The sequence below is a fragment of the Pangasianodon hypophthalmus genome, chromosome 13, assembly GCF_027358585.1.
Source record: "Pangasianodon hypophthalmus isolate fPanHyp1 chromosome 13, fPanHyp1.pri, whole genome shotgun sequence".
NCBI lineage: Eukaryota > Metazoa > Chordata > Actinopteri > Siluriformes > Pangasiidae > Pangasianodon > Pangasianodon hypophthalmus.
The window spans coordinates 1,400,764-1,415,622 of record NC_069722.1 but is presented as its reverse complement, the minus strand read 5'-3'; the positions used below and the strand labels follow the sequence as shown (position 1 = coordinate 1,415,622).

Below are 14,859 nucleotides of genomic sequence, written 5' to 3'. Positions count from 1 at the left end.
AATTAGTCTGATCACATTAGGAATACTGTCTTTTAAACTAGTTAGAAAAAATATAATATCATCCGCAAATAAAGAGATACGATGATCCCTCCCCCCTATTGTAACACCTGATATTCCTGTATGGGCTCTTACTGCCATAGCTAAGGGTTCGACTGCCAACACAAACAACAATGGGGACAGAGGACACCCTTGACGGGTTGATCGTTGAAGATTAAAAGGTTTTGAGATGGTGTTATTAGTTAATATCTCAACAGCTGGGTTTGTACATAGAAGCTGGATCCACTTGAGAAATGTTTTACCTAATCCAAACCTAGGAAGCAGTTCAAAAAGATAGTCCCATTCTATCCTGTCGAATGCTTGACATGCATCTACAGATAGCATTGCTGTGTCTTTTTCATTGTATCTCTCGTATAGTATATTCAAGACCCTTCTAATATTATGATATCCTTGTCGTTTTTGTATAAAGCCTTGTTGATCGTCAACAATTAATTGGGGAAGATATTTATCTAATCTTCTAGAAAGTGCTTTACAAAGTATTTTTGTATCACAACCCATTAGACTAATTGGTCTGTAAGATGAGCATTCAGTTGGGGACTTATTTGGTTTTAATATTAAAGTTATAATAGCTAATCTTAATGAATCTGGGAGCGTTCCTATCGTAAAAGATTCCTCATACATATCAAGTAATGGCCTTACAAGCTGTCTCTTAAATGTCTTGTAAAATTCTATTGGAAACCCGTCAGGTCCTGGTGCTTTACCACTATTAATATCTCCTATAGCTTCACTAAGGTCTACTATTGTTAATGGGCTATCTAATGCTATTTTCTCGTCTTCTGATATCGTCTTAAACTGCAGATGATCAAGAAATATCTTCTGCTTTTTTGCATTTCCATTACATTCTGATTTGTATAGTGTTTGATAAAAATCTCTAAAATTATTATTTATCTCTACAGGATCCGTAGTTAAATTACCAGACTTCAGCTTTATATTATTAATCATTCTTTCAGACTGCATCTTCTTTATCCGCCATGCTAACAGCTTGCCCACTTTTTTCCCCTGATCGTAGTATGTTTGCTTAGTCCACAATAGACTTTTAGCCACTTTATCCGCTGTTAATTTATCATAGTTAGCTCTCATAATAGATAAGTTACGTATCTTTTCAGGGTTATTATCAATACTAATTTCAGTTTCAATTTTTTTTATATGATCTTCTAACATTTGTAATTCCTGATTATAGTGTTTGTTTTTAGCACTTGTATAGCTAATAATTTCTCCCCTTATGTAAGCTTTAAATGCTTTAAATGGAGTCCATTTTACCATAATTACTCTAAAATGATGTGATAATTGCAGCCCTACACATCTCTGTTATAAATACACACACAAAAAAAATGATTTTAGGATTCATCAGGGCCTCGACTGCTCACCGGGTACCACAGCGCCATCTGTCTCTCACTCATGTAGCTGAAACCGGTGGTCAAGATTTTTTACTGCTGTAACATAAGTGACAACACGAACTAACTTGTTTCTTGGAAGTTCCACAACATTAATTGTAACAATAAACAGATAAAAAACATGACCTGTCAATCTTTAATAAAAAAAATGTTGTAATTGTTGGCAAATTGCTGTAGATATAAAAGGGAATAAAACATTTTAGGACGTGCTGTAACAGGAAAAATAATCAACTTTGGGGTGGAAATAGTAAGTCTGTAACAGCACCACACATAGGAGTTCATTACTTACTTAACACAGCTGCAATTAGTAATATTCAGTATAACTAGAGCAGCTGTTGCTTTACATAGAACCGACGTGGTGCTGGCAGACACAGTCCCCTATGTATGGAGACTTCTGGGAAACCATGTATTTACATAAAGCATATTTTGTTTCCTAAAGAAATGCAAGTTTTTCTACACGGATGCTTGAAGATAAACTGCCACATTACCCAATTGTGCATATTACAGTCACTAATTTGGTGTCACATTACAAAAGCCTTTTGCAATTTCAAGCAACTCTTTTAACCAAAAAAAAAAAAGAAAAAGCAGAAGCGGTTCAGAGAGAGAGAGAGAGAGAGAGAGAGAGAGAGAGATAGATGCTTCCTTTTACCTCCAGCTCAAAGACACCTCTCCCTGTCTTCTTCCTTTTCTCCTTCTGTCCTCTTCGTCAGGAACCGTACCCAGAACCGGATCTGAACCTCTGTTCCCACCTCCAGCTGCAGGTACTGTGCCGGATTGAACACAGTGGTAATGTACAGTACAGCTGTATTTATGACTCAGTACAACTGCAATATTATACAAATGTCCTACAGTATGAGTACAGCATGAACCATTTTGAAGGTTGTAGTAGTTACGTAGTGAGATGTACAAGTGCAGTAATAATAGGATTTTTGTTTTTAAATCTACTGAAAATCCAGAAATAGAAATATGAAAAATATGATTTATTATTATCTCACAAGGTAACTACTACAACTTTCAATATCTTAAAATCTCCATTTCTGGATATTATTACTGTAGCTTTACTGTAAGGCATTTATGTAATGTAGCACTTGCCCTCATTTACCTTAAAGTAAAATAGCTAAAAAATTAAATTTAATGTTTAGACATGATGTTGTGTTGCATGGAAGAAAAAAGGTACACTTTTTGGATGTTTAGTTTTCAGAAAAAAGGTACTAAACTGTACCAATCTTTGTCACTGTAAAGGTACCATCAAACGTACCCCTTTAGTACCTTTAGTCTGTATCTTTTACCTAGAAAAATGCACGTAAAAAGTAAAACGTAATTACTATCCAGTTTTAAAGGTCACTGTATTCAGTTTCACTGAATTTACAGGTTAGTACCCTATCTTCTGCAAGTGTAATATAATTGTAATATGAATGTACATTGGTGTTATTTACGCTTATAACTGGACCTGGTGTTGCAGCTTTGAGGTTAAATATAGACTAGCTGTACTTTGTCTAATAAACATTACATTTATTTCTGACTGTACTGTTTAATGTACTATGTGGAAGATGCTGAGATGAGATAAATTATTTTTATTTAAAGGCAGAACTGGAGGCTGGAGGAATAAAGATGACTTTTCCAGTAAATTATGAAAATGAATTGAATTAACAAGGACTGAATTCAATTCATTTTCATAACCTTGTTATTTTAAGGGAGCTGAGTACAATTGATTGTCACTGACATGGTACCCTTGACGCTATGTCTTTTGTAACCTTTCACAAATCATACATACATTATTTTAATACAGTGTTGTAATGAAAACCCTGAAGTGAATATTGCAATATTTGTAATTGAATAACTTTATTAAAATCCTGAAGTTATTTTAACTGAAATGATGTATCTGATTGTTTAGCGGCTCGTTTTCATATTGTAAAGGCCAAAGCGGAGATAAAAATAAACATAAATATTTAAGCAGCATTACTACTGGATGTACAGAGTGGTGGAGAGGAGGAAATGCGTGCCTTGGTGGTGTGGGAAGTTGTTTGTAGGTTTTCTCAGTAAGATGTGGTTTAACTTAAATTTCACACACACACACACACACACACACACATCACATAAGAGATGAGGTTTGCTTCTCATGAAAAATATCGTAGCATTATTAAGCTGCACGTGAACAGATTTATTCCATAACAATTGTGTTGCTGCTGTAAATCCAAGTTAGTTGGGAAAAAACATTTGTGTCCTACGTTTTGCTCTTGAGTTTGTGTAAAAAAAAAAAAAAAAGATTTTTTTCTTAATGGTGGGAATTAAGGCTATTGATCATTATGCAGTTGATGAAAGGCACTTTTGATCCATTACATGTACATCTAGCTATAATTTCTGTAATTCTTACACACCCCTTAACCACAGTCCAATTCAATTCAATTTGATTTTATTTGTATAGTACTTTTAACAAGGGACATTGTCACAAAGCAGCTTTATAGAAATGTATAAATTCAGGATATACATTTTAAATTTATCCCTAATGAGCAAGCAAGAGGCGACGGTGGCAACACCCTGAGATGATATGACAAAGAATCCTTGAGAGGAACCAGACTCAAAAGAGAACCCAACCTCATCTGGGTGACACCGGAAAGTGCGATTATAAATAATTCCCTTCTTTAACTGTGTACTACATGGTAGTACAATTGTGTAACCAGGAAAATTCAAATTTCAAATTCAAATTTTATTTGTCACATGCATAACCATACACAGTACGACTGAAATGTCTTGCACAACTGCACCAACATAAAAGAAAGTATAGAAAAATGTATAAAATTCCAAAAAAAAATATATATAAAGAAAAATATATGAAAACTATTATATATAAGGAAAAATATGTGAAGGATGGATGGTGTCAGCAGCAGTCCAGCAGTATCGATATAAAGTGCAGAGAATGTGCAGTTTTGTGCAATATGTGCTGTTTGTGCGATGTAATGTGCAATGTGCAATAAATGCAGGACTAAAATACTAAGTTGCAATGCTAAAAAGTATGTAGATGTGATTGGAGGTTGGGTGTTTGGAGGAGATGTATGGATGGAGATGAATGATTCTTAGTCCTTGGTGTTGTACTGGTTGAGGGCCCAATGGCCTGTGGGAAGAAGCTCCTCTTCATCCTCTCTGTATTGGCATTTAGGGAGCGGAAGCGCTTCCCTGACCGCAATAGAGAGAAGAGTCCATTGTTCGGATGTTTGAGGTCTACTATTTTCCTGGCCTTGTTCCAGCACTGCTTGCTGTAGATAGAGTTCAGGGCAGGGAGCTCTGTACGGATGGTACGCTCAGCTGATCGCACCACTGTCTGGAGAGCCCTCCTGTCCAGCTGGGTGCTGTTCCCAAGCCAGGCTGTGATGCTCCCATCAGGATGCTCTCAATGGTGCAGGTGTAAAAGTTCCTTAGCACCTTAGAGGGCATTCGAAAGTGTCTCAAGCGTCTAAGGTGGTATAGACGCTGCCGGGCCTTCTTCAACGGGGTGTTAACATGGAAAAACCATGACAGGTCTTGCGTGATGTGAACACCAAGGTACCGGAAACTATCCACTCTTTCCACTGGGGTCCCGTTGATCATGAAATTCATTACAGTTTACACATGAAGTCTATTTTGTTGAAGTTATCAACTGTTCACTGATGGAGACTTGAGTGCAAAACTGTTCGTGGGAATTGAAGTCCTAAAGCTAACATAGCAATTGTAGTCCTAAGCCATCATAGCAAAACTGTTTGTATCAAATGCAGTCCAAAGCCATCTTAATGGTTTTTAAGTGGTACCATCCTCAGTAAACTCATGTATCTTTAGGCTGTCCATGTGGGTCCATCATCGGCAAGAGCTAGTGATTTCCAACTGATGAGAACTCCAACCAGGCAGGTCCAGAGAGCAGGAAGGGTCAGGATCACTGGCATCTCAGGAGTAGCATGTCCAGCTTGACAGAGAGGGAGATTTTATTAGGTATGCTAATTGTCACGTAATGGGTAAAGACAATGTACATTGTGTGCAGAGTGCAAGCAAGGACTCCAGAAAGACTAGCTATAACAGCATAACTAAAAGGGAGAGCCAGAAGGTAACAAAGACATGAGGGCTCCCTGGGACATAAGGCAGCAAGCCACTCCACCGTCAACAAACCTGAGTGAACGTGTGAGAGTGGGGGGGACGACAGCATCCAAACATCCCAGTTCACCACAACGCTCTATACCCGTGAACCCTCCAGATCTGCTCCTTTACCTAAGAAAAACTATTCACTAAAGGCTTGACTAAACAAATATATTTTCAGCCTAGACTTAAACACTGAGACTGTGTCTGAGCTCCAAACACTAATTGGAAGGTTGTTCCTTAACTCTGGGGCTTTGTAAGAGAAAGCTCTACCCCCTGCTGCAGCCTTCACTATTCAAGGTACCAACAAATAGCCTGCACCTTTTGATCGAAGTAGGCATGGCGGATCATAAAAGACCAAAAATTCGCTCAGGCGCTTTATAGGTCAATAGTAGTATTTTATAATCAATGTGGTTAATAGTAGCATTTTATAATCAATTTCATTGCACAGTTCTGTACTCTTTAGCTACAGGAGAAGATTAATGTTTTGTATGTCAATCTGTTTAAATAATAGCAGCTTCGCTGTGTGATGTCAAGTCAACCATTATTTATAGAGCATAAAACAACAAAAGTTGACTCTTTACAGATCAATCAAACAAACTGACAGAAATGTAGAAATATGTAGTAATAATAATAATAATAATAATAATAATAATAATTAGATACCTTTAAACACAGCATTATGTATTTACCTATTTCAACCTATTAAAGGACCTATTCAAAAGCTAATGAAAGAAGATTTAAAAGTTGCTACTGAAGAAGCTGACCTCACATAGAGAGGGAGACTGTCCCAGAGTTTAGGACCTGCCACAGAAAAGGCACGATCGGCTCTAGTGCTATAGCGACAACGAGGAATTCTGGACAAGAAAGGTAATCAGAAGACCTGATCGCTCTAGTGGAGGAGTAAGAAAGAAGATCACTGATATATTGGGGCACAAGTCCAGAAAGTGCCCTGTAAACAAAGCAGAATTTTAAAATCAACACTGAATTTCACAGGAGCCGATATAGAGATGCTACTACAGAGGAAATATGATCTCTCTTTCTTGACCCTGTTAAAAGCCTAGCTTTTGACATAGTTTGAGGGAGACCAATGAAATTAACAAGTGAATCACAATTTCCAGGTCTTTACTAGAAAGAAAATGTGTAACTTGATGTGTTTAGTGTCCATGATCACCTGGGTATACCACAAATACCTTTTATCTCACTATTTTCATGTCAAACTATCTTCTTCACTTTTTCTGTAAAAAGTGCTAGTCTTGCAAAAACATTTACACACAATGTGAGACCCACTGTGTCCATTTAGACTTAGTGTTTTAATGTCCCTGTAACTGAAAATGTGGCAGGAACATTTACAAACAGTATATAGGAATGTTCCCAAAGGAAAAGGTTCAGAAAAGGTTCTGACATCCTAACAGCAATGAGTTTATTTCCAGCTAAAATAATATCTAAAACATTCTCATATTCAGACTCTCTTTAAGAGCTTTATTAGAGCTGCAATTAGCCAAAATTCTACTTTAGAAATAATCAGAGAATAAAGAGAGATGAGGATGCAAATTGAAAAAAGGAATCAACATCCTCTTTTTCTATGCTTTCTGTATTTCAGCAGTTTTCTGATTTCTGTCTCACTCTGTCCATCTGATTCTCTCTCTCTCACCCTCTCACACCGATTCTCTAACTTCCTTTTTAGCATGTTTCTCCAAAACACACGCAGTCAGGCAAAGTGTTATGCAGATAAAGACAAAACAAGCGAACAGACAAGCATGATTCTGAGACATACTATATATAACCGCAGAGATATGTGCTTTCTATATGCTATAGTGATTAACTCTTTCATGCATAGTGTTCACAGTTATGAATGAATTTGTGGACTGTGACACTTGCTCTGGTCAGGAAGAGAATGAGGATACGGGAGACAGGCTTGCAACAACTCAGAAGGTGCTTTATTGTTTATCTTTTACTTTCGCTTTTCAGCGGTTTTATTTCAATTCAATTCAATTTTATTTGTATAGTGCTTTTAACAATGGACATTGTGACAAAGCAGCTTTACAGAAATAAATGGATTCAAAAAATATATTGTAAATATGTGAATTTATCACTAATGAGCAAGCCAGAGGCAATGGTGTCAAGGAAAAACTTCCTGAGACAATATGAGGAAGAAACCTTGAGAGGAACCAGGCTCAAAAGGAAACCCATCCTCATCTGGGTAGTGCAATTATAAATAAATCCCTTCTATTATTACGTATAATATGGACAAATTGTGCAACCGGTAAATTCATCACAGTTTTCGTAAGAATTCTGTGCTGGTTGGCTTTCTCTCTCAAGGCGCTCATCTCTCCCCTTTTTATCCTCCCCACAGCTCACTGCAACACAGAACCCTCTTTAGTACAATTCCTCTCAGGTGTGCAACACTTACCGCTCACCTTCTCTGGCTCTGCCCTCCATTCACAAACTGGTGCTCAACCATGCCTCCGCTTCCACATATCCCCAGCTGGGACAACACGGACCCCAACCCCCTGTTCGACACGTCTGTCTGCAAAATAAAAGGGACAGAGAAGTCAGGAGAATGTAAAAGTGGTCTGCTACAGAGTGCAGCTTTTACCTGAGTGAAAGCCCGCTGGCACAGCTCTGTCCAACGGACAGGATCTGGCACTCCCTTTTTAATAAGATCAGTCAGCAGGTGCATGATGTCCGAATAACTAGGCACAAACTGCTGCAATCACTGCTGTCTTATCAGTTTGGGGATGCACCTGCCCATGACCCAAGTGGAAACCCAGATACCGTACTTCCACCTGCCCAATCACACACTTCCTTGGGTTCGCAATGAGCCCCGCCCACCTCAGAAATCTCAGAACAGCCCTCAGATGCTGCATGTGCCATTGCCAATCATTGCTGTAGATAATAATGTCATCCAGATAGAAGCATAAGCAGTGTGTGGAAGGAGGATTCTGTCCATGAGCCGCTGGAACATCTCAGGCGCCCTGAACAACCCAAAAGGAAGGCTCATGAATTGTTGTAAACCAAAGAGAGTTGAAAAGGCTGTTTTTTCATGAGATATTGGAGTCAAGGGGATCTGCCTATATGTCTGTCAAATCTAGGGTCGAATAAATGCGAGCTTCAACCTAACCGATCGAGCAGCTCGTCAATGGGAGGCATTGGGTATGTGTCGAATTTAGACAGTGTGTTGACTTTTCTAAAGTCCACACAAAACCTGACTGCACTGTCCATTTTGGGAACCAAAACTCCCGGGCTGGACCACTCACTGTGGGACTCCTTGATTACTCCCCTAAGAGCATGGCCTTGAGCTCATCCCAAACCACCTGTTTTTTTATGCTCGGGTAGACGAGAGGGGCGGCTGCGTACCACCACCCCTGGGGGTGTCTCTATGTGGTGCTCTATGAGATTAGTGTGACCGGGCAGAGGCGAGAACTTGGCAACGTCCGTGATGTGGGATGGAGAGGTAGTCTCTATAAGGGACCGGGGTTGATTAAGCCACCATTTTTAGATGCCTAAAAATGCTCCTCCTTCTTTGGAACAACCGTTGCCAAATCCACAGGAACCACCTCCCTCCATGGTATGAGGAGGTTAAGGTGGTAAACCTGCTGCACCCCGCCTCTATCTGTTTGCCTTACCTCATACTCGACATCCCTGACCTGCCATGTGACCTCAAAGGGTCTTTGCCACTTGGCAAGTAATTAAGAGCTCTATGTGGGTAGTAAAATGAGCTTTATCTCCCAAGAACTCCAGTAGCCAAGTACCCCAGTTATACAGCTGGGACTGACGTTCTTGTGCCTGACGCAAATTCTCCTGTGTTATGTGACTCAAGGTATGGAGTTTTGCCCTCAGGTCAAGAACATACTGAATTTTGCTTTTACTGTTAGAAGGTCCCTCGTCCCAATTTTCCCAAATGATGTCGAGGACGCTGCGAGGCTTCCGCCCTTACAATAATTTGAACGGGGAAAACCCAGAGTATTCTTGCGGGACCTCTCGTACTGCAAAGAACAGGGGTTCTAGCCACTTATCTCAATTCTGTGCATTTTTGTGAATGAACTTACGAATCATGTTTTTAAGCCTCTGATTAAACCGTTCAACCAGCCCATCTATCTGTGGGTAGTAAACTCTGGTGTGAATCGATTTAATCCCCAACAATTCATAAAGCTTGTGTAGTTTTCATGACATGAAAGACGTGCCCTTCTCTGTCAGAATCTCTTTAGGGATCCTGACCTGGGAGATAACACGGAATAGTGAATCCACAACACTGCGTGTGGAAATGTTGCGCAGAGGCACTGCTTCCAGGTATCGCATTGTGTAGTCAACTAAGGGGATCTTGATTAATGGGAGTGGGCACAATGGCCCTTCTGGGGTGGCTGGGAGATTCACCAGCCAATTTGTCCCCAAGATTATTGGATAAGTAAGGCAAGGACTAACCGCCACCTCCAGTATGTGTTTTTGCCCCTGGAATTTGATGATGACCAGCACCAGTGGACATTCGTGAACATTCCCGTGCACACACCTCACCTTCACCACCGGTACAGTGCCCAATGCCTCACTTTGAACCAGGCATTGGTGAACTGAGGTCTGGTTACAGCCTGAATCCACCAAGGCGTGGTATGTACCCCTTTGGACACTCACTGGTATGTGGTACGTCCAAGCTCGATTGGGGCGGGATGTGGCGATTCAGGGATCTGGACCAACGCCGGTGGAAAGGGAGGGGCGGGAAAACACGGGATCGGGGTTTCGGGGGAATTGGCCCCCATTTCCATTGTGCAGGGACAGGGAAAGAGCAGGGGTGAGGAGGGGTATGACAGCGAGAAGGAAAAGGGAGAGGCTCACCTGCCCCCGGATATGCCACCAAGTGGTCCTCAGTCTCATCCAGCGATGCCACTCGTTGGCACCGGACGAATTCCACCATGCCCTCTGGTAGTCGGGTGACGAACTGCTCCCTTTGGCGCTGCGCTCCTGTGCCAGCAGTCACCTTCGGGCAGAGTCTGGAATGCGAATGGGAGGCTGTTCTAGCTGTAGAGTGGAAGCGCTGATGATGCTGTTGAGGGGTGCGGCTGACCCGTTGCAAGTCCAGATACTCCAGCAGGTTCGCCACCGAAAGCTGTTGGGCTGTGAGCTGGTCTTCCCTGGAGAGGAGCACCAGCTGGCGGACCTCCCACTGTACCTCGGGCCAGCTCCATGCCAGGGCTGTGCGCTCAAACAGCTCGAGTAAGGCTTCTGGTTCGTCCTGCGGCTCCATCTTTGCCAGTGTGACATGGGCCAGGGTGGAGGCGGTAGCTGAAGTACCAGCCGGCTGTACCAGGCTCCGGAGCACCTGCCGGTCCTCCACCTTAGCTTGGAGCAGGACCTGGAAGCGCTGCTCCTGCTCCGTCCACAGCTCAAGAGGGCCTGATATTGGGTTTGGTGGATGCCAGCGAGGGACTTGACGATCTCAGCTAAGGGCGAGGTCTCCATGATGGCGAATATATCCATGGTCCTCCCGAGTTTCAGCACCAGTGTGACACTTGCTCATTGTCATGATGAGAATGAGGAGACGGGAGGCAGGCTTGTTACAAAAGGAGGTTTATTCTTTATCTTTTACTTTCGCCTTTCAGCGGTTTTATTTCTCACACACACAGCTCTGTGCTGGTTGTCTCTCTCTCTCGAGGCGCTTGTCTCTCCTCTTTTTATCGTCACAACAGCTCACTGCAACACAGGACCCTCATTAGTACAATTTCTCTTGTGTGCATAACCCTTACCACTCACCTTCCCCGGCTCCGCCCTCAATTCACAAACCGGGGCATGACCGTGCCTCTGCTTCCACATGGACTTAACTTTTTAAGTAATATAAGTAATACAAGTAATATTTACAGAGAACCAAAATTCATATATCATGCCATTTTAAGCAAAAAAGAGAAAATATGAAAGCAATTATTTATGCATGAAAAGGTTAATTCACACTTCTCAGACCCCTAGTTAGTGTTTTTCCACCAGTGATTAAAAAAAGGCACATTATGCTGAACATCTCTGTCTCTCTCTCTCTCTCTCCTGCAGAATGGAATGTAAACGAATACAGGTTGTGTGTGTGGGTTTGGGAATTCTGGGCCTCATTGCTGCCATCATCACCTGCGCCCTCCCCAGCTGGAAGGTTTCCTTCACCAGAAAGAACATTGTAACGACACAGGTACACACATGCACACACACACACACACACACTCAAACACACCGTGAGCTAAGACACTGCGGAGATAAAATACACACATGGTACCATGTGTGTAAGAAGGGGAAGGAGGGAGTGTTTGTACACGTCTGAGCTCCACGTGGTGTTTAACTGCACCTGTACATTACAGCTCCACACATTACAGCTTCATACATCAGGTGAGGTCAATCAGGTGTGCTAAATTAGTGGAGATGTAAAGCAGGGAAATAACAGACTGAACTATCGGTGGGATGAAAAGAGTGAAGTAAAGAAAAATATATCCAGAGTGAGATGTGTAGGTGTAACCCATCTGTGCGTGTGCGTGTGTGTGTGTGTCTGCGCGTGTGCTTGTGTGCAGATATCGCATGAAGGTCTGTGGATGGAGTGTGTGTACCAGAGCACAGGCCAGTATCAGTGTAAAGCCTACGATTCACTGCTGATCCTGGCCTCGGACATCCAGGCGGCCCGTGCCATGACCATCGTGTGCTGCATAGTGTCGGCGATCTCCCTGCTGCTCGTCACGTGCATCAAAAAAGAAGTCACCAAGCTGAAGAGCTTCCTGCCAGCTGGTGTGGGCATGCTCATAGCCGGCGTGCTGCTCATCATCCCAGTCATCTGGACAGCCAACAACGTCATGAGCGACTCCAAAAAAACGTTTGTATCAAGCCACAGGGAGATTGGACTGTGCATCTATATTGGCTGGGCCGGAGGAGTGCTCCTCCTGCTGGGCGGAGGACTGCTGTGCTGCTTCAGCCGCCCACGATCCGGAGGCACCACCAAGTACTACAGCGACAACACCTCAACTCTGGTTATCTATGTAAATGACATCTGAAATAGTGAACATTTCAGGTAGAGGTTTGACGATGTGTTGGTATAAAAGCATAATAAGAAAAAGGGGCGGGGCATTTCAGAATGGGGATTCAACTAAATGTAGCAAATACTCCAATTAGGCAGGTTTATCAATATAACACAGTTATAAAAATTTCTAAAATATAAATATGTAAAATAGTAACCAATGTTAATATTACCATTAATACTAAGGTATCAAAAATATTCATTTTGTTCAAAATTGTTCAACCTGCTACATTATCTTTACTTTTTAAAAATTGACACAACAAATTAAAATGAAAGAATTAAACCAAGATAATCCTAAACTGTCATTTTTTAATCTGTAATAGACACAAGGTGAATTTAACATACTAGCTCCACACCTGATTTAAATGATTTATGTATAGGCAGGGTTTTTGTATTTATTTCATAGCTTTTAACTTTAGGATTTAGTCAGAGAAGAGCTTCTTAGACCCATGTAAGATATACGATGTATGATTAGCTGTGTATAATGTTGCTTTGTAACAATAAAACGGTTAAAAAAAAAAATCAAAATGAACATTCCTGATTGTTTGATTATGTCACATTTGTTCATTTGGAGTCTTTTGTCCAGCAATGAAGATAATGATGATGTTGGTGGTATTCATTTTTTATTATAAACTTTGTAGCCATCTCAGGAAATGGAGAACACCACCACCACCAACAACAACAACAACAAAATGGAGCACACCCATATACATAGATACACTTACGCTGAGAGCTTAGACAGAATTGGCTAGAGAAGCCCCAGAAAGTACCAGGATGTACCCAGGAGAATATTACCAGAGTTTCCCGGCTAAAAATGAGCCAAGTTAACCTGAGAGTGAGCACTGGCTAAGTGGAGAGCTCGCCTTAAACAGGCACAGGTGGAGCTTATTGTGACTGATTATAATTAAGAAGGTTCTCTCTACTTCCCTCTGGGGGCAGAAGGTGGACTCGCAACGTGTCTGGTGGCTCTCTGTCTCCCTCTAGTGATGCCACGAGGTCGAGTCAACTCTCCCCTTACAGTCCTACTGTGATAACTTTTACCCCTTAAAGCAAATTCTATAGAAATTCATCTAAATTCATTAAAATAGATTTATTTCTATGATCCTCAGTAACATTAATGCTGTTCGGATACCGATAGTATTATCAGACAATTTTTCTACAAATGAGGTCAGAATATTGAAATAATTACAAATAATTATTTTATTTACTGTTTTTAAATTGCATGTCTAGTTGTATTTTATTATTTTTATTATGTAATATATTTAATACTACTACTACTACTACTACTACTACTAATAATAATAATATATATTTTTTTAAATTAATATATTATAAATATTTTACATATATTTTTATAATATTGTATTTTATTATTTTTATTACTGTAGTATTTACAGTTAATTTTACTATTCCATTTTTTTTTATTGTAAAGTGGGAAGCCATGCTGAAGAACATTTTCTCTTTAATATCTTTAAGATCTCTGTATTATCCTGATATCTGTGTATTTAACCTCTCACATGTTTTTAAATGTGAAAGGTTCATTTATTTTGCACCTTTATGTAAAAATAGATTGCATATTCATTAAGAAAAACACATAACATGGACCTATATAGTTCAGGTAAAAACACGCAATCCTCCGTCATGTCCACTTTTACTCAATTAAACTGAAAGTGAATGAAAGAATTTGAAATTTTTTTTTTTTCCACATCTGATACTGCTCTTCTTTTTGTCTTCATGTTTAAGACGTAACAACTTCCAGCTTCCAGGGCTGAGCAAGCTGCTGCAACTTTGACATGAATCCACTTGGTTCACTCCTCATCTTCATGCACGTTTTTTTTTACTTCCAAATGAAAACTTGGTGTTTGAATACAATTATATCGCTTCTGTGACGTTACATTTTAGACATGCCATCATGGCTGTCCGTGTTTTTCCTTTATTTTAACATGTTTATAAATGATAATAAAAGATTACAATGTGTACATACTTTTGGTCGTATACTATATATATATATATATATATATATATATATATATATATATATAATATATATATATAACTAAATGTTTTTACATAAAAAAATCCTATAAAGAGCAGTAAACAGTAATAAATGAAACAAAGTCAGTATTTAATGTGACGATCCTTCACTTTAAATAAATAAAGCAGTATCTGAGGTGCAGTGTGTGCAGTTTTATAAGGAAATGAGCTGGAAGTGTTACTGAGCATCTTGCAGAAGCAGCCACAGTTCTTCTGGAGACTTTGACTGTCGACTCGCTT

At 40.3% G+C, this 14,859-nt stretch overlaps 1 protein-coding gene across 1 annotated transcript; it reads left to right on the top strand.

The window, feature by feature from the left end:
• Window positions 1–2,100: 2,100 nt before the first annotated feature.
• LOC113528234 (claudin-4-like) lies at window positions 2,101–13,283 on the top strand. The gene is made up of 3 exons (XM_034309759.2): window positions 2,101–2,212; window positions 11,586–11,715; window positions 12,089–13,283. The coding sequence occupies exons 2-3, from the start codon at window positions 11,587–11,589 to the stop codon at window positions 12,560–12,562; spliced, it is 603 nt and encodes a 200-aa protein (XP_034165650.2). The 5' UTR covers window positions 2,101–2,212; window position 11,586; the 3' UTR covers window positions 12,563–13,283.
• Window positions 13,284–14,859: the final 1,576 nt, after the last annotated feature.